The 21,419-nt window shown below is 41.6% G+C and overlaps 2 protein-coding genes across 2 annotated transcripts in view; one reads left to right on the plus strand and one right to left on the minus strand.

The window, feature by feature from the left end:
- The window catches only part of sema3c (sema domain, immunoglobulin domain (Ig), short basic domain, secreted, (semaphorin) 3C), a gene marked incomplete at both ends in the record, with an annotated part of 70,926 nt that extends 70,188 nt beyond the window's left edge, over positions 1-738 (plus strand). The window contains one exon of the mRNA XM_080754632.1: positions 313-738. Within this exon, the coding sequence (XP_080610758.1) occupies positions 313-738 (426 nt within the window). The remainder of the gene's footprint in view (positions 1-312) is intronic.
- Positions 739-5,366: 4,628 nt separating this feature from the next.
- cd36 (CD36 molecule (CD36 blood group)) lies at positions 5,367-15,881 on the minus strand (the record flags this gene model as incomplete). The annotated part of the gene is made up of 12 exons (XM_080754373.1): positions 5,367-5,543; positions 7,320-7,374; positions 7,869-7,942; positions 8,700-8,818; positions 9,450-9,637; positions 10,850-10,919; positions 11,054-11,103; positions 11,517-11,608; positions 12,009-12,164; positions 14,299-14,443; positions 15,143-15,303; positions 15,759-15,881. The coding sequence occupies 12 exons, from the start codon at positions 15,879-15,881 to the stop codon at positions 5,367-5,369; spliced, it is 1,410 nt and encodes a 469-aa protein (XP_080610499.1).
- Between the last annotated feature and the right edge of the window lie 5,538 nt (positions 15,882-21,419).

Genomic DNA, 21,419 nt, shown 5'->3' on the forward strand with positions numbered 1-21,419 from the left:
CACCAAGTGCCGTGCTGCGTGCTTGTAGATCTGCTATTTTTGAAAAAGAATTGAAAATTTGTGAATATTTCAAATCCTTCTAAGGTTTTTTTTGAAAAACCTATGTTTCTATGTCAGTGGTGCTCAAACTTTTTCATGTGAAGGACCCCCAAAATGATATGTATTTGGCCGCGGACCCCCATCTCAATTGAGTTACAAATGTTCGCTTAAACAATTCGTATATTCAAAGATTTGCACACATTTGCACACATTTTAAAAAATAGCACTTTCCCCCCCTTGTGACGCCCCTGTGTGTCCCCCCTCCGTCCGCAGGTGAAGCTGGGCGACCGCGTGGTCTCCACGGAGCACGGCCTCCTCATCCGCTCCGTCCAGCTGTCGGACCAGGGCCTGTACTACTGCCTGACCACGGAGAACGGCTTCAAGCGCACCGTGGCCAAGATCCGCCTGCGCGTGCTGAGCGAGGCCATGGTCAGCGTGCTGACGGACAAGCAGCAGTCGCCCTGGGCCTGGGCCACCTCGCTGCATCCCAAGTCCCTGCTGGCCGCCTTCAGCCCCGCCGAGAGCCTGGCCGTGCAGCAGTACTGCAAGGAGCGCAAGCAGCTCCAGAACCTCCAGAGCCTCCAGCAGAAGCACCAGAGCCAGCCCCCGGGGCCCCTGCGCGGGGACCTGGCCAAGCTCAAGCCCCTACTGGACCGCAACAGGAGTCGGAACCGACGCAACCACCTCCCGGATGTCTGACCCGGGAAGGGACGGCGAAAGCGTGGCACCTGTATCTGTTCTGCATCTAGCTTGAGGCAAGACCCAAATTGAGAGTGAACATTTTTTACTAAAATCGTTGCTTCTGGGGTTCCCAGGAAAACAAAATATTTTTAGATGGGGGTCCGCGGCCAAATACATATCATTTTGAGGGGTTCCTTGATATGACAAAGTTTGAGAACCGCTGATCAGTTTTAAAAAAAAACGTATGTTGCTATATCAGTGGTTCTCAACCTGTCAAGGACCCCCAAAATGATATGTATTTGGCAGCCGACCCTCATCTCAAAATATTTTGTTCCAGGGACCCCCCAGAAGCAAAGATTTGAGTTAAAAATGCTCACACTGAATTTGGGTCTTGCCTCGTGCTAGATGCAAACAGATACACGCCACAGAGACAAGACTGATAACCACATATTCCTCTGATTTCTAAAAGGACATTTACAGGACCTCTGCGCCCTGAACCCCACTGTGCTGCACTTGCGGAAGTCAGAAGAGAGTCCTGAGATCATCTCCTCTCTTATCTCGTTCTGTATGCATGACGTACTTTGACCTGAAAGACTGTGAGATACACACACACTTCCACACAGACGCACGCACGCACGCGCACACACAATCATCTTAATATCACTGTGTCCTGTTGCCCAACTGAAGTGACCCTGTCGGTTTATAGGTGATACTAACTAATAAACTATGTGGTCTCAGCTGATAGTACTAACCTTGAGACATGGGTGTGGTTGATGATCGGATTATAAAGGCAATAGAAAGAAACTGGATATTGGCACAATGTGGACACGATTGAGCCAATATATAAGTTAATATCCAATAAAGCGAGGTAAGTTGAAACCTTGCAAATAAACAAGGAATGGATATTCTAAGGGAAATGAAAGAGACGGAGAGAGAGAGATGCATGTTTTACGATGAATGTTATTGTTGTTTTTATGCTAAGCGCTACATTGTGCTTCACTCGTTTCTGCAGACATTAAGCATAGCAACATACATACTTGTGTGGGCATATTTAACGTTATGCAGAGCGTCCATTCCTGAGAAACATTTGTCATTCTAGTCTTTTCTGCACCATTTACTTAAGACTAGCCAGTGGCGTCAGTTCAGAAAAAGCTAAGGTATGGCAACATGACTGGTGTCTTGCACGTGCGCCTTTGCGCGCGTGCAAGACACCATTCATGTTGCCATACCTTAGCAACAGGCATGATACATTTATTTTAAGAAGTACATTTATTTTTTTTCCCCGCTTCTACGGTTTCTTGGGCTGGATATGGCAGCCTGGAACAGTTGTTCAAGTGCAGCTAAACTTGGCATGTTAGTAAACGTGCCACAATTAACAATAATGCATTGCACCTGTGCAGCTGACCTGCGGAACCTGGGAATATACCATTTTGTCAAGATGGGGAGAATACAAGTGTGGAGAATATAATTATAATACCTTGTTAAAGTGACCATTTTGTTAAATTTTGCATTTGTAGTTATTTGACTGTAATTTAACAACAAAATAACCAGCATAGATAGACAAAGAGACATTCATGGATTTATATTTAAAAGTAACTTTTATTTTCCACCCTGGACCCAGGGTATGGCAGCTGCATAGCCTACCCCTGCCATACCCAATTGACGAGCTCTGTCTTTTTACAAGTCACAGATTGCCTGATAAGTGGCCTCAATAAAATAATAGCTGAGAAATGTCGAACGGGGGTAGGCCAAAGTCCACGTCTTAACTCAGATGTTGACCAGAATCATTTCATTTTGTTCTGTTGCATACGCCTTACAGCTTACATCATCTCTGTACATAACAGCAACCCCCTTGGATCCATCCATATTGTATTATAACCTCTTGTTTCCAGCACAGATGCATGTTTACAGTATGCATATGAAATGCATCATTAAAACCCATTTAGAACTGGAACCACTTCAACCATTATTTTATGTTTTAACTGGATCTGCTATTTTTTGAAAAATCTTGACATTTCTTGCAAATCTTTGAATATATATATATATATATTTTATAACATTTGTAACTCAAATATTTGCTTCTGGGGGGTCCCTGATGCATAATATTTCGAGATGGGGGTCAGCCGGCCAAATGCATATAATTCTAGGGGTCCTTGACATGAAAAAGTTTGATAACCACGGACATAGAAACATGCGTTTTTCAAAAACCTTTGAAAGATTTAGAAGAGATTTATAGAATCGGGTTAAAATATTCAAAGACTTGCACAAATCTTCAAGGTTTTTCAAAAATAGCAGATCTACAAGCTTGCAGCGCGCTGCAAGCTTGTAGATCTGCAATTTTTTAATAGTTAAAGCATAAAATAATGGTTAAATTAATAATGTGTTCCAGGTATTAAAAGGGTTAGCAACAGAACGGGGAATTTTATATCCTTTGAACAGTTCAGGTGGCAGACACGCATATTTTAGTTTTTCTCCTCGGGTAAATGTATGCTAGTAGTACCTGAACATCGGAGTACTCTGAATTGACGCTGAAAGAGAAGAATATCTCTTGAGAATGATATTTTCTGAGACTAATGATGAATTCTTCATCAATGGTATTAATGAAACGATGAACTGTACTCATAGTTTGCGATATTGCAGGGTTGACTTTCCCCATTTTATGTGAATAGAATCCTGTTCTTTTTGTAAGCATAGCTAATGTAGATAAATATTATTTGTTGTTCGTGTACAGTGCTTCTCATGTTTATTATCCTTTTAACTTAATGTCATGTCCCCTCTTTTTGTTTACATTGTGACCCTCGTGTATATAGAATTTCAAACCTAGTCTACCAAATAACCATGACCGTATCTGCAAATTGCAGAGGTAAGTTTTCATTCTGAAATGCAAATGGCTATCCAGTGTAACCTTTCCCATGACAGGTCCCCATGTCCCTTTTAAGAAACAAGCGAGACCAGCATTATGTAAAGTCCAGGTCAGTGTCATTTCAGTGTTATTATGAAACCTGTGTGTGTATATCTATTTATTAATGTCATGACAGCCTGAATAAAAAGATTAAATGAATTAGGTCCGATTGCAGAATTCATTGTCCGATTACGTCATGTAATCCAATATCGGAGGATTATGAAAGTCAGACGACTCATTATTCCGGCGCGCGGTTAGTGCTAGGGTTATGGGTGTGTTCGGGTTACAGAAATGGGGAGAGTTGGACGAACGCAACGTCGTAGTAAATGAGACGTAACAACTCTACGCACCCCCGAACATTTTGGTTTTACTTTTAAAAAAAAATTTCTGCCTTTATTGATAGGTGTACAGTAGGCTGACAGGAAACGGGGAGAGAGATGGGGGGGTTGACACGCAGAAAAGGTTGTCAGGATCGGGACTCGAACCTGCGACGCAACTTCTGCAAGGGCTGGATTACCAGCTCGGTTTTACTTTTGTGGAATTTAATTTCCCTTTTAAATTAATCTGGTCTAATGCCAGAACAATACTGATGCCAGATTATTTTAAAAGGGAAATTTCTTTTCCACAAAAGTAAAACCAAAGTGTTCGGTATCTGCAATAGTCCTACGTCAAATTGACAAATATCATGTTCAAAGAAAGTCAAGTAAGCAGTCTCCCTTAATCGCAATTAAATACTTCCTGGTGTGTCTGACCTGTACCCTCCAGATTTAACTTTAAAGGTCCCAGGAGCCTATAGAGGGTCATTTAAAACCCATAAAACTCAAGAGAGGGCTCCTGCTGGGCAGAAATACTGCTTTCTTACCAAACAAACCCCAAGTACCACACACAACCGCAGTATAATCATCCCTGAGACCATATTTTACTCTTATTTTGATTTACGGGCCACTTGAGGTGAAAAGGAAACGGAATAATTGGGCATTAAAGTGCACAATAGAGAGGTTTGTTTCGGCAGCAAGAGAGCCTGTGAGTTCTTTTTTTTTTTGGCCACAGGGAATGTGGATCAGTTTTGACAAACTCATGCTGTGTCATGACTAAAGTGACTATTCCCTTGTGAACGCTCCCTTGCATGCAAGACAAATGAAAATGACATTCATTCACATTTTATTCAGTCTCAAGTCCAGAGTAGAAATAACGAGTTTCAAGATAACATTTTTTTACAGTTTGTGTACATTTTCTGTATGGGATGGATAACAAACTCACTCCTCTCTCTCTCACACACACACACTCTGTGAAGATCTCAAATGATTAACAGCATGGCCGTGAAGGGTTTCCTCTCGCTTTCGACACCCCCAACGGGGATGTGGTCATAGCAGTGAAAACAGCACTCAAATGAATGAACAAAGTCATAATTGCCAACGTAATTCAACTCTCAGACTTAACAAAATCACAGTCCCTTCCCCTCCCCTGGTATCAAATAAAATCCTAACATTATAAAATAAAGTGCAGCTCGATAAGATATCAAAAAATCCGAGGTCCAGTTGGGCAGTGGTTCTCAAACTTTGAAATTTGAAGGTCTCCCCTTAGCTTTGATAGCGTACAAATGGAACCAAATGGACACTAACGTCAATTTTAGACACCCAAAGGAACCAGAGAGTCCCTGAAACCTGCTTTGAGAACCACTGCGATAGGCTATAGCAGCGTGAACGCGCTTGTGCTCCACACACCACACATCAGCAGACGGGACTCATGCAACGCTTTTCCTCGCTTTCGTCCTCTTCGCACACACGTAGCCTATTAGACAGACGAGGAAGGTGGCCGCCCCGCCGCCTATCATCGCCTGCTGCACCGTCTCCAGCAGTTCTACGCGCGCCGTGAGCTCTGCCTTGAACATGTCCGCCGTCTCGTCGTCCAAAGAGGCCGTCTGGTTCACACGATGGAGAGGGGGAAGGGGGAGACGGAATGAGTGAGAGACAGTGGTACTACTATGTGTGTGTGTGAAATAGCCTAAGCATAATAAACAAAAAAACGAAGATACCCAGTGCTGCTGGTACTTTAGGTACTTTAATTTGATGTTTGTAATGTCAATGTTTTTAACACATCGGGTGCCCACGTGGTGTCTACGCGACAATTTCTTTGATGTCGCTGGAGGCCCAACGACGTGTTTGACGCGTTGTACAGTAAACTATACTGTACTGTAGCTACTGCACTTGGCTACCGCGGTGATGAAGCAAACTCCATTTCCTAACATGCAGCGCGCAATTACGTCATCCGGACGCGCTGTGTGGCTCGTTGACTTCCTGTTTACCGGCTGCACAAAAGTGCTTGTTTCTCCGGATTCCCTTCCTTTTTTCATTTTTTTCTCAAAACGGCAGCCTCTTCTACATGCCGTAACACAAACACTGTGGCTTAGAAATGATAAAAAACGGTCCTGACTGAAAGAAAAGATTTTCGCGAAATAAACAGGACATACTCGGATTACATTTACTCGGAATACTTTTCTCGCCAGTACTCTCGCCGGTAGGTAAAATGACGCGTTGCCATGGGCACCAGCAAATAATACGTCAGAGATCACGTGGGCATCCGATGTGTTAATACTTTATCCATAAGTTTCCAACATCCCATCGTGCATTGCGCAGAAATTGGACGGAGCTTCCGTCGCCGCAGCCGAGTGTGATCTACAAGCTCACAACGGTTGCATCTGCGACGCGACGTGAGCTTGTATGTCTGCTGTTAACCGGAAATGTGGTGCAGTGTGGTGCAAAACATTCTCCAGTAAATTCCCGCGGAAAGAGGTGGATACTTCTACTTCGCTACATCTCAGAAGCAAATATTGTACATTTTTGTACTGGTACAATTATTACTCATGCCATGGAGACTTGAGTTCAATCAAAAACAAATGTATTTGTCGCATTCCTAAGACAATAATTTGATTACAATAAATGCATTACCCAAATGCATTTGAGTCCCCATCCAGAATCAATGGGGGTACATTTACTATAATTGTTGAACTCAAGTCTCCATGGCCTAAGTAATCAATAGGAAAAAAAATCATTTTGGGGGTGAACTACTCCTTTAACCCTTAAGTTCTGTTCAGATTCACTTCACCTTGGTTCTGTTCACGGGTCATTTTGACCCGGAGGATATTTGGTTTAAAAAAACAACACTAATATACATTTTAACTTAACAAATCATCATCATACATTGACTTTGTCTCAATTCTCCATGGCCTAAGTAATCAATAGGAAAAAAATCATTTTGGGGGTGAACTACTCCTTTAACCCTTAAGTTCTGTTCAGATTCACTTCACCTTGGTTCTGTTCACGGGTCATTTTGACCCGGAGGATATTTGGTTTAAAAAAACAACACTAATATACATTTTAACTTAACAAATCATCATCATACATTGACTTTGTCTCAATTCCAAACATTGTAGCATGGGTTTAGTGCAAAAAATGTTTTTGCACATGTTAATCACAGAAGAATCTTTAAGGCAGTAAGGCCAGTGAGTTTCAGGTGGAATACAATGTAAACTTCTACCTTTTTCTTTCAAATAAAAATGTAAAACGAGTCAAAATGACCCGAACAGAACTTAAGGGTTAAGTACAGAACTTTCCCCCACTTGGTGAGAGAGAAAATGGACCACACACATTTCCCAGGTGAAATGCTCAACTAACAATAAAAAATTATTACACTTTACCTCGTTCAGCCAAGCAACAGGGAATATGGTGTAATCCTTTACTTTCTTCAGCACCCTGGAGTAGAGGGAAATGGTTCATTATTTGTACATATTTACATCTGGGAATGTCTCTTCTAATGGGCTGAGATGTTAAAGGAGAATTCCGGCCTATAAGCTTTTCTCACCATTAGTTGGTGTTATTTACTCCTCAAGACCAAAAGACTGATCCAGATGTTTTTGGAGTGGTGCAAACCGCTTCCCACGTTTGACTTAGCGTGTAATCATGTCCCCATGTCCCTATGTACACAGTATGTGTATGTATGCAGTACCAACAGCTGCAATACCACTGGGTGACCAAGGGTCGCTGTTGAGCAGCCGAGACACACGCACGCACACACACACACGCACACACACACGCGCGCACACACACACACACACACACACACACACACACACACACACACACACACACACACACACACACACACACACACACACACCAACACACACATAACTAACGGTAAGAAAAGCTTCTAGGCCGGAATTCTCCTTTAAGGACTAATGACTTACGTGATAACATTGGATGGGCCATACATCATGTTCACCTGCAGTCTTTTGGCAAACCTCATAGTGAACCCAGTTGTCTGATAGTAAACAAAACCACATACAAATATAAATTAGCACCACAATAACTGTCCCTGAAAGCTTTGGGGAGAACATTCATGAAAGAGCCAGTAAGTAAGTATAAATCCAGAGCATGTGTTTGATGTGTATAAAGGTTTTCTAACGGTTTTCAGTATTTATATTTATTATTATTCACTATTACATTCTTAAGATAGGTTTTATTATTCAAATATTGCCTTTATTATGACTGAGATTATTCCAGTTAGCAGCCTATTATAGTGCCACTGTCTGGCACTGGGTGATAGCCAGGGGTGAGATGACGGTGGAACCTAGTGGATAGCCGTTGCACTACTTCTCAAGCTGCACGCACACACGCCCCACATGCACATGCCTGGACGTGGGTTAATTAATTAATTGAAACTAAAATTAACAATGTAACTAAATGAGAAATAGGCCTATAATATAGATTAGAATGTGTTCTGTCACGTGTGTTGAATACAGAATTTCAACTAGGACCTAGCGGCATGACGTCATGAAAATGGAGTGCCACTAGTTAAACAATCCAGTCCACGTAACACCACTGGTGATGGCTAAGTGATCATGTGCCCAAAAGGGTTGCCCCACCCCTGTGCTACACAAATCAGAGTCTGATGAATCACACACAATCCAACCTAAATATCTCCAGATATCTGTTATCTGGCCCAGTGGGAATGGGCCTTAAGGCCTATATAACTTGAAGCTAATGGGACATAAAAGTGAGAAGTCCTACGCTCTTACAGGCTCCACGTCCAGGTAGGTCTTATGGTGTTCCTCACTGGGACTGAGCCCTGACACATCCTTGTTCAGTTGAGGGCTTCCATGAAGGAAGTGGGGCAGAGAAATGTAGATGGGGTACCCTGTTCAGAAGACCAGGGACAAATGAGATCTGAATGTGGCAAGCAACTGAGTGCAATGACGAAACAATATGGACTGTTATATGAAAACAATGAACAAGTATAACAGTCACAAATATGCTGTACAGTACACATGCTATACTACTCTGCATTTTTTTTCTTTTTAAAGTTAAGTAGTAGTTAAGTAGAAGTATCAATACTGCAATGTAGAAGTACTCTGAATAGTAATCTGAATTAAAAATGTACTTGAGTTAAAGTATCAAAGTGTTGGCATCAAAATATACTTAAAGTACAAAATGTTTGTAAATAGCATCTACAAACGTACAATCTTAGATCAGTTATTTTCAAATATCCCAGGTATAAAATAGGGCTAAATCGGTTAATGTAGCCTATGTTTTTATATATAATTTATAACTGCAAAGTTCTAGTAACTAAAGTTTTCAAATAAATGTAGCGAAGTAAAAGTATTGGAAATTGGAAATACTCAAGTAAAGTAGGCTACAAATACTTACTTACTGTACAAAGCATGCCGATAATAAAGAATAGGCCTACACATTTTGATGTCAACCCTGACAAGTGACAACCCACTTCCCAGTTTCTTCCCACAGGCACCTATCAGTATCCAGTTACTGACCATCTCGGCAGGGGCTGACGTCCAGCACTCCAGCGACGGTGCAGTCTTTGGTGACCAGTGGGTCCGTGCAGTAGCAGTGGTTGTCTGGGTTGACGTTCGGGGCAGCCATGGTGGACGGCAGCAGAGTGAAACGGTACAAATCGATCCCTTTCAGATTCACGGTGGCCTCGTAACTGGCCGACACCGACCTGTGAAACACAAGGAAGAGGTCAGTCTTAACTGCACCAGCACCACACGGGCGACCTGGATCAAATAGTTTGACTGATGAAGAAACCATAGGCCTATTGATCATTATTTGCATGCCCTGTTGGCCTGTTCTAACATTTCATAACACCTACAATATAACATCGTTGAGGAGAATCAGATTGGCTCATTTGAGTATAAAGTCAAGTGACAGTCCCAGGCTGAGATTTTGTTGTTGGATAGCTCTGACCTCTAGTGGTTACTGACAGTAAGACAAGTTTATTAGAAGTTTTGCATAGGAAAGTACAGTTGTAGGCTAGTAGGCCTACTTACCAAAAGTAGAAACTAAAGTAATCATTGTGCACAACGTCTTTTCAAATGTATAAAATAAATATCTTTGAAAATAGCAGACCTACAAGCTCACAATGCATTGAAATGTAAGTGGTTAACTTAATGTATGTTTTGTAATAATAATCAAATCTACAAAGTAACAATAGTAACTATAAGTTTTCAAATAATTTTAGTGGAATAAAAGTACAATATTTGCCACTGAGATGTAGTGGAGTAGAAGTAAAAGTACTGAAAATATACTTAAGTAAAAGTAAGTAAGTCACTGGTGGCCAGTGAGTGTCAAGTGAAGAGGGCAGTGGTCCCCAATGTCCTGTCACCAGCTAAATGATTGATTCATAATTGCATGTATAAGTAAATAACAGTCAAACTCTGATCAAAATAGACATTATTGTACATTCTGTAGTCATATTTACTTGTACATGCAATTATGGTGAGATTGACATCAATCACTTGGCTGGGGACAGGACATTGAGGACCACTGCCCTCTTCACTTGACACTGGCCACCAGTGTTGTAAAGAAACTAAATACTTACTTATCTACTGTACTTTCAGTAACAGAATGTACAATAATGTCTATTTTGATCAGTTTGACTGTTAACTTAGTTTGGGGAAGAGATACATATCGTATCGAAATGGAGCCTGTGGCCTAATGCATATCAAATTAGTGGGCCTTGAAATTAAAAAGGTGGATAATCACTAATCTAGAGACGGCCAAATCAGTCCAAGATGTCTAAACAACATCTCTACCAGCTTGGCTACAGAATCATTCCACTTCATTATGTTGGTTACAATTAGTTAGTGTGAATGTGAATGAGTGGTGTTTATCTATGTTACTACAAAAACTATAGACAGAAGTTCCTCATCACCTGCAGATGTCTGAAGAGAAGAAATAGAGAGGCTTCTTCTTGCTCACAGAGGGAGGGAATGAAGAGGCATCTGGGGGAGAGAGAGAGAGAGAGAGAGATCTTTTTACAGCTACTGTAAGAGCTAGCTAGGTGTTTGGTATAGCTGAGTCATAGAAGCTTTACTTGTATGATAAAACAGTGGTCCACTACTGCTGTGAAGCTCACCTGTCCCATTGATCATGTTACAGTACTTGTCATTCCAGAAATGTAACTCCCTTTTGGAGAGAAAAATAACAGAGAACAAACCAAAAGTAAATTACTACAGTACAGTCTTACCCCAGAAAGAGGGGACACCTATTTAGGTTCCATGTTTCCCAAAGGAAATTGTGTGTGCGTGTGCGTGCCTGTTTGCGTGCGTGCGTGTGTGATTGGGTTTAAACACGGAGGGGAAATAGTGTAAATACCCTTGAACCCTTTTACTGCTAACACTGATACTGTCGTGAACAGTATCAGTGTGATGTAATATAAAAGTGGTGGTGGTGGTTACAACCACATCTAATAAACCATTTATATTAACATGGTGATAACAGTAATTAAAGCCAGTCATAGTCATCAAATATTTGTCCCATGGGTCAATTTGACCAGCAGGGGGATTGGTGTTTTATTATATCATTTCAATACGGCTTACCTCAGTCCCTGCCACCGGTCAATCATATTCACTTTAGAGATGTCATCCTTGCCAGTGAATACATTGTAGGGGCCATCATAAGTGCCATTGTACTATAGGGAAAATACACAGGAGGCTGAAATAATTACATTAGCACTAAAATGTCATTACAAAAAGGTTTTAAGCCAGACTCTCTGTCATACTTTGTTCTATTACAGTTTGCTTGCTGAAAATAACAGCTCTACAAGCTCACGTTGTATATTGGTGTGCTATTTTTCAGCATATCGTCACTGTCAGGCAGAAACCTTGTAAGTTTCAAATTTGAATGTTTTTTCTTAAGCTAAACCCCTGCCTCATCATAAAAGACTTGCACAAAACTAGTGAAAGCAGACAAGCACAAGCACAAGCACACAACGCCTGTAGATAAGCTATTTTCACTATTTTGAATCAAGGATTCCACCCGACAACAACAATATATATAGTCTCCTTAGTTTGATAGTCTTGTTTGCTTACAGGTGAGAAAAGCCCCACGGTGTCTTTTAATATGGGGTCATGGTACCCCCATAGGAGTTCCTTCACTGTGCGGCGCTGGAACAGAGAGGAGTTGGTATTCCTCATCAACCCCTCCAGAATCATGTGCAGCGGTTTGGGAACAAGTGAATAAGCTCCCTGGAAAAACAATAAGAACATAAATATACACTATAACTCCACACAAACACACAAACAAAACTGCAATGAAAGTGCTGATCATATGGCACCACGGCTCTGGGAGATAAGAGTGGGGAAATGATGCTACTTTATGGCAGCAGATATTGCTTAATGGCAAGCTGGAGACTCCGATTTCCTCTTATCGCTTTTCAATAGCAGACCTGCGACGTACATAAACCCATAAACTGGACTATAGTTATATAATCATCACAACCTTTTAGCCCCAACTGGATATGATTCTAACCATGAGCTGTGTCATCAGTATATCAACAGTCAACAGCTTCTCTTCCTCCAGCTTCTAGTCTTATTACAGAAAAACTCTAGTTGTCCTTATTTGTGTCTAATTGAATGGTGTTTGATTTGCAAAATGGGGTCAGACCCCCAGCTACTATTTGCCCACAGGCTACTATTTGGAAATACACGGTACATACTAGCCTACGCAGTATGAGTTCAAATCAAAGTAAACTAAGGTATAAAGTCGTGTTGATCAGTATTCATTAATATACATTTGTAACTCTGGAAGTGTACAAATTGAACCAAATGGCCCCAGAATGCTTGCGCTCCAACAAGAACGTGTATGTTATGTCCGTATGAGCAGGGTGCATGTATGAGGACGACACACCACTCAGCCCTCTGGGGGTCTCATTCTTCTGCGTAATCTAATCTCTGACCCATTGGCTGACCATTTAAACACACGCACACGCGCACGCACGCACGCACGCACGCACGCACGCACGCACGCACGCACGCACACACACACACACACACACACGCACGCACACACACACACACACACACAGTTCTTCTGGTTTGGTTCATTGCGACCGTAGGTCGCACTTACTATCAAAACCTGCACAAACTGTGAGTGAGTCCGTCAGTCCGTCAGTCCGTCAGTCTGTCTGTCACACCTCACACGTCACACTCTTGCCCTGCTCATATCTCCGCAACCGTTGCCCCGATCCATGCCACATTTTGCACACACGTTCCTCGCCTGCCAAACTACAACCTCCAAGGACCCCAGGAGCTCCAGGGACCCCCAGGTCCCTGGGGGACCCCCAGATGTAAAACATCACCAAATGCGCAAACATGACCAAATTACCACCCCAACGGGGCTGCTCACGGGGAATTCCCGGGGACCACCCACTCCTGCTGCTCCAGAACGGATGCAAAAGTGGTGGCGCCCCCAGTGGAGGACCCCCTCCACTGCAGCTCACATAAAATGCCGTAACTCCGGCTAGGAGCCTCCGGGAGAGCCGGGGCCCGTACCTATTCGTCCGTCAACGCAACGCGGAGACCCCACCCCTCATTTCTCACATGCCCCTCTTCTAGCGCCACCATGAGGCCGATTCTTGCAAAACACATTTTTGGACACTGCTCCTACAATTTTTGCCCTAAAATCACGCAAATCGGTACACAGTATGTCTACACTCATCCCATCAACATGAATCTGTCCCATATAGCGCCACCTCCAGGCCGATTTTTAAAAACACATTTTTGGACACTGCTCCTACAGATTTTGCCCTAAAATCACAAAAATCACTACACAGTATGTCTACACTCATGTCATCAACATGGATCAGGAGGATTTTGGCAAAACACATTTTTGCCCTATTTGTGGAGATAAGTGACCTACGGTCGCTTATCTCCCGATTAGGGAGCCTTACTGGTATATATAGCTTAATGATATTAACTCATCAAAGGCATCACTCACCTCACACTGGGTGTGATTCATGTTTTTGTGTACTGCAAATCACACGTCCTGCTTTTCACCTTTTTGTTCCCTTTTTTTTTACAATCTGCACTGAACTTTGCTGGCGCAGCAATTCTGTCATATCACACAGTCCTTACCAGCATACCTCTCAGCTTGCTTTTAGTAAACGGCTGCATACCAGAGCTACTGTAACAGTACCTACTGCAATGCAGCTTATAGTTTGATGTGGCTTAGCTTGTTTTGACAACTACTAATTGTACAGCAACTGAGTGCGGGCCATAGAATCCCCAGAGTGAGCATCAGGCATCACATCACACCACTCTGCGTGCGTGCGTGTGTGCGTGTGTGTGTGTGTGTGCATGCGTGCGTGCATGTCTCACTTACAGCCACAGCCAGGTTTAAGCACGTGACCTCATCTTCCTCTGGTCCCACCGACAAGGATGGCTCAAAGATGGCGCCATTAGGTAGCGAGAAGGACACAGTGTGGTTGGGATTAGCTGTTATGTTTTCTTTCGGAAGATACCTTGTTCTGAGGAAGAGACATGGATATAGATACGTCATCACCACATACAGTGAACTGATGGCCTTGTGTGTGCGTGCAAATAATTTCTCAATTCATTGTTATGGGAGCTGTCTTGTAATAAGCATTGATATGAGAAGTCATTTATCCTTGACCTTACGATATAGCATAGAATATAATGTCCCAGCAATCTGAATATTATAGGACCAAGTCACCAGTGCATGCTGGCCTGATTTTTATGGCTACAGTCTGAGTGCAGTTTGGCTCTCCGCTCTTATCTATGTGTGACATGCAGAGAAGGATGTTACCTCTAACCTGGGTTTATCACCTGGGTACTTCTCTAATCATATCATGTAATAAACTTTATCTATTTGAAAATAGCCGATGTACAATGCGTTGTGAGCTTGTAGATCTACAATTTTCAAAGGATTTTTATACATTTTAGACTAGAATACATTTGTGTGAAATGTAAGTATTTTGATGCCAAATTGATACTTTAATTCAAGTAAAAAAAAAAAGGAAATTCATCACTGCTTCCTTGTCAATACTGTATGTACATTACTTTATACATAACATAATTATATATATATGTATACACACATTTTTTCCCTTTTTTTTAAGAAAGAAAAGGGAAAACATCCTAACATACTGTTTACTGAAACACGGTTATAAATGTATAGTAGCTGAAATAAGAAATGAATGCTGTACTTGTATGTGTAAGGTCCTCTCTCCACCAACACCGGAGTGGAGCCATTCCTCCAGACATCCGTTGGGTTCTGCACATCAAAGAGCCAGAACTGCCGGTACACCGCTGCCCCCGTGGACACCCAGTTGTCATAAGCCGTCGTGCCGTTCTCAATGACAGCTTCCTGTTCGCAGCAGACAACACACAGACAATCTATTTTTAAAACGAGCTTCCAAGGCTGCCAGCAGGTCATCAACCCCCCTTCTGCTCAGCATCTGAACATGGTTGGCTCTCTTCTTCTATTGCAGAATCATTAATGCCCTGAAATAACACAAGCTAAAATCTATCATGTGCCCTCTTTGTCATCTCTCCAGCAATAACAAGAAAGACTCACGTTCGTGCTCGCTGATGGTAAATAAACACGACACATGTCCCCTGTGCACGCTCGGTCCCCTGTTTACCAGCAGGTTGACGGCATTTCAAGAGGCGCACCTCTCCCTCTGTTTCTCCCGGTTCACCTTGATCACTGGCACTGCACACGGATGCATGCGTATGCACGCACTCACACACAAAAACAAAACACACACACACACACACACACATGCCAACACACTCCCAGGGTGAAACCGAGCACTGTACCTTCTCCACTGTCCCCTCAATGATGAGATCACCCACTGGGATGAGGATGCCTCCTAGGACCGCTACCACTGCCCCAATCACAGTACCAGCTAAGAGCCCACACTCCTTGTTACAGCAGCCCATGGCGGTGTGCCTTGCTCCGTCCTTCTGTCCGTCCGTCTGCTCCTGTTCTCCTTCTGTCAGCGTGTGTGTGTGTATGTTTGTGTGTGTGTGTGTGTCCTAGGATCAGGAAGAGAGGCAGTACAGTCAGAGGAGCAAGCTGCAGAAGGCCAGGTAAAGGTACAGACACCCCTGGCAGCGGCCAAGGGACTCTTCTGATATGGACGTTAATGACATTAAAGGGTTGAAGGTTGGGAGAGGGAGCTCTCTCACATGCCCTCCTCCTCCTCCTCCTCCTCCTCCCCGCCTCCTCCGGTTATCAGTACACCTGATAACGGGGCACGGGAGAAAGGCTGGAAGGTTAGAGATAGAATCTTTGCTATCGGAGGATTCAGAGGAGATAGGAAATAAATAAGATTATGAGGGTGATATGACTTTATGTTAAACAACCTGCAAAATTATTATTATTTTTTTGTCAGTGCTTACGCCTCCAAAGAAAATATCTATAGCCTATCTTAATGCATGTAACTTTTCTTGGCAGACGGTAAAGTGAACAAAACATCCCAACACCATTGCTAGTCCGCCATCCTTTTCTTTACCTAGTCTGGTTGTTCTTTATTATGTAGGCCTATAGTAAATCCAACACAAAAGGTGGCTCATATAGGCCTACAGTGTGTTGTAACATCCCAGTATCTGTACATTGTCTTATATACTTACTCAGGCTGTGTGTAAAGCCTATAGTGTTTCTGTCCCCGTGTGCTCTCCTTTATCAAGATACCGCAGATCCAACATCCAAGGATACAAGATGTCACAACTCACAAGTGATCTGCTTGCCAGAACTTTGTCAATGTTTCTCAATGTTGCTTAGTTCTGTACATTATGTCTTCCAGTTACGCTAAAATGTTCAGTTTTCTCAAATGTATTGTGTATTTTTCTCTGTCTGTGCTTAATAAACTTAACATGTCATGTGTGACTCTACCTTCTTGTCATCGTGTTCTCTGAGCAAATACAAACAACTGTGTCCAATCTAAGCTCACAAAAGATATACAGATATATTGTCTATAATAGATTCTATAGATGTTCAGTTGCACCCCAGGTCTGTTTGGCAGCTAATTACAATGTTTGGTCTCATTTTCATGAATCATATCAAGGCCTGGAATTTCTTCATTTTAGGGGCAAGGCCACTTGGCCCTTGGTGTTGTCCATTTTTTGAGGGCACAAAGGCCAAATGCCAGGGCAGGAAGGCCATCAAATAAAACAAGATTTTAGTCCATTATGCTCTGTCATGCCTGACACTGTGGTTCTATGGGTTTGTCGCTCTGACATCATGCTCTGATGTCCCTGTGATGTCAGGGGAACCACTCTTACAGAATGGGTTTGCTGCTCTGACATCACACTCTGGCTTCACTGTGATGTCACACTATATGGAGTTCCCTGATGTCATCAATATTAAGCCAATAAATATCTAACAGGACTTCATATGGGAATGCCCATATATGGAGGCCACATCGGCCACATACCACACTAACAGAATCCATATATGGCTAAGACAGATGGCCAACACAGCCCATATAGGACTTTCACATAATGGATAACTGAATAAGCATCTTTGGGGTCTCACAACATATCTCCATATACAGTACATGGATCTCCATATATGGGTCCCAGGGGTCTCCATATATGGGTAACTGGTCCAATATACATCACTGGCCAGATGGCCAAGCATAGCTGAGCCATATAATATTAGCTGGCCTCAGCTCAGTCTGTTTCTCTTCTATCGGGTGTTTATTCCACTGCTGCAGACTCTCACAGCACCAATCATTGGTATGTACTACGCCTGCTAGCAAATCTCAGGGGTGTATTATTTACTTGATCATGGACGTGCATAGAATGTTAGAGAGGCAGGGGCTGAAATTTCTAAAGGGGCTTTTTGGTGAAAATATCGAAAATAGCAGACCTCCAAACTCCTTGATACCACACTAAACTAAGCATAAAAAAGGCAATAGGCCTACTGGAGATGAGGTGTACAGCATTCATTTCTACACCGAGAGGAGAATTCTTTCATGATGCGTTCAAGTTCAGGGGAGTTTGGACAAGGCAATTCTCTTGAATGCTGCCTTCAGGTATGGCATGGAAAGAGGGCATTTGCATTTCTTTCACCATAAGAAAAACTGCATTTATGTTGTTTTTCTTCCAGGTGACCCGTCCCTCCATGGCAGCGTGTGGTCCTGGTTGGAGTTCATCCTCACCTCAGTGTTTATAGGCCAGTCAATCTAAGCTAAAAAAGGGCCTGACCCAAAAGAAATAGTAGCCATAGTAATCATTCAAGATTTTTTTTATGATCCAAAAGGAAAGAGGTGCCTGATATTAACTGAGAAAAAAAAACGTTTCACTCCACTCTGTGTAGAACAGTTTGGCATTTCTAGAAGAAATTGGGGAAAATAGGTCAAGGGAAAGGCTAATCTGTGTATTTGGTGTGTAGGTGAAGCTACAGGCTGCTGCTGGGTCAAATGACACTGCCAAACGGCTTCATCTACACTGTTTTGAATTCACACTGAGCTGTACAGTAATAAAAAGATGTCAATTTATGCATACTTTTCAAGTAATATGCTGCATACCTTAAGTAGGCTACTCATTTTAATTCCCCCGATGCAGTAACACATACAAACCATATCTAGGCTATATATATATATAGCCTATATATATATATGGGTGGGTGACGTGACGTAACGTTTTCGCTGTCCTCGGTGTCAAACATGTATAAATAAAAAATATATTTGTCAAAAACCTTCTGAATATTGTGCAGGACATTAAGCTTTATGTGAACTTACTCAAGATTAAAACATTTCATTCCTCATTTCTTCAGAATCTTCAACCAAACATGGCAAAACTCATATGGTGTGACTGTCCTGACCTTGTTTCTCAAAGTGGGAACTTGAATAAAACTAAGAAAAAGAATTGCTAAAAATCATTTGAAAATGAATTTAGGCTAAAAAAAATGTCTATTTTGAGCCTATATCTTCTCAAAGTCAAAGCATAATGTTTTCAGTCATTTCTGATCAAAAACATTTTGTCCCCCAACCCAAAATCATTTGGTGTGACACTAGTTTGGAAAAATTAAACAGGCAATTATTTGGACACCTATTGGCTAGAGAGGTCCTTCTTCTGTAAGGCTATTCAGCACTCCCAGCACAACTGCAAGACAGGTGTCTGAGGTGAGTTATGATTTTAACATTTTCATGAAATGCCATCTTGTTGAAACGTTGACAAACTCACCATTCTGGATGTCTTTTGGTGTGACACCTTTTCTTAAAAAAAAGCTTAAGTTATTTGAAGTTTTGGTCATATTTCCATGTAGATCTAGGCTGCTTTGTTATAGCTAGCATGCTGTTAGCATGCTAATGTGTGCATAGTAGCCTCAAGGTAAACCTAAATGGAGAAAACAGTAATATGGTGTGACACTTAATCATATGGTGTGACATGTCTGCTTGTCACACCATATGACTTGACTGTCACACCATATGATTTATACTGTATTTAACTACAGATATAACAACAAATAACAACGTTCCATGTTTCTTTTGTACATTTAAACATTTGTTTTAAACATTTTTACATAAAATGTAATTTAGCTTCATTCAGTGATACTTCAAATTCATCAGACAGAGCAGAAACCCCTTCACAGAAACCTTAACATATTGTTTCAATCTAAACAATATTTTCTCTTTGTCTTAAACTATACATTCCATTTTCTTTTGTCAGCTGGAAAATGACAAGTGCTGAGAGAACGAGAAAGTACAGGGAGAAACTAAACAATGACCCAGCAAGGAGAGAGGAGCCAAAGGGGCGAGACTGCATTTTCTACGAAGAGCAGGAGGTTGTCTGTGGCATAGCAGAACCTCAACAAGGCAGCCGGTTTGCTACCCTCACCAAATACGACTGGCTGATGTACAAATAATACAGTCTAAATGTATAATCTAATCTGATCTAATACTTTTGTACTTTCACTCACTGGACTGGACAGTGGACAGTGTTAAGGTAGGACCCGAGACAAAACTAGCGAAAATAGCTGATCTACAAGCTCTCAACACGTTGTGCTGCGAGAGCTTGTAGATCAGCTATTATCAGAGTTGCGCAACCCAGCACTCTTTAGCTAGTGGAGATGTGGTGTAATGTCATGATTCCTAATTACATTTGTTCAACACAAAATGCTGTGTTCAAGTTCAGGAGACTTCGGAAAAAAAGCAATTTACCTGAATGCTGAGTTCTGTTTCCACTAATTGGTGTTAATAAAATGTTGCCTTCAATGCCTTGGCTCCAAGTGTGGCTATGCGCCTTATTGTCCCTTTAGGATCCTTCTGCCGTGGGCCGGCAGAAGACTTAGGTGTGCGTAGCATTCCTGTGCACATCCTCATCATCCATCTACTACTACAATTCTTTCTTATCCCATGTTAAAGCCCTACAATAATATCCTGTTCAGAAATATTAAGGCCATGTTATCCTGGGTAATTGTTTAATCAATCAGTAAAGTTCAGTACTCACTAATAGGTAGGTTAAAACACAGTTTGCTTTGACACATGAAGATATGATCATACGGTGTGACACTAAATCATTTGGTGTGACATTCCAAATAGTGAGAAATCATACCTTTATTAATGATTAAACCAAAAAAATGTGTATGGATTACATAGAGAATATTATCAGGAAGAGTCACAAATATTTGTGTAATTTTAGAGAAAGTTTTGACAGAATACATTTAAAATATGTTGTAAGATCATGAACATGGGCCTCACACAGAGTGTCGATTATGAAAAAAATATACAGATATAATTAATTTTCAAAAAACTATAGTGGATCACTGGTTAGTTATGATAAAGGACTTTGATAAAGTGAGTAACTTAAGAAAGATGTACTCCATTTTCATTTTATGAACAATTATTTTCATGTCACACCATATGACGATTTTAGGCACAAGTACAACAAACTGCTGAATAAAGTCTGATTCCAATAAAATATCTAAAAACAAAATGTATTTCCATAAGGTTGAGAGTGAGTAGAACAAAAGTAAATAACTTTTATGCCTGCAATTTAAAGTTTTTTTAAAAACACATTTTTTGGGGCGTCACGTCACTGACCCACATATATATATATATATATATATGATATAATTTTTTATCTCTCTCTCTCTCTCTCTCTCATGGGAAGGGGCCATGTTTTTCAAATGGAAATGTTTGTGCAGACTGATATTTGTGAGTGAGGTTTTGTAAAAGTATTTGCGTCTAATTTCAATCAAAATTGGTCAGTAGCCTATTCAACGAGAGGCCCACTAAGCACGCCGTCTAAAAGTGGTCTAATAGACGTATAGATTTGAAAGTTTTTTAGTGGTCTAAACTTAGACTAGACGACTAATAGACTTCTAATAGTCGTCTAAATGTAGACGGTCTATATTTAGACGACTATTAGAAGTCTATTAGTCGTCTAGTCTAAGTTTAGACCACTAAAAACTTTCAAATCTATACATCTATTAGACCACTTTTAGACGGCGTGCTTAGTGGGGAGGAA

The sequence above is a fragment of the Nannobrachium achirus genome, assembly GCF_963921795.1.
Source record: "Nannobrachium achirus genome assembly, chromosome: 23".
NCBI lineage: Eukaryota > Metazoa > Chordata > Actinopteri > Myctophiformes > Myctophidae > Nannobrachium > Nannobrachium achirus.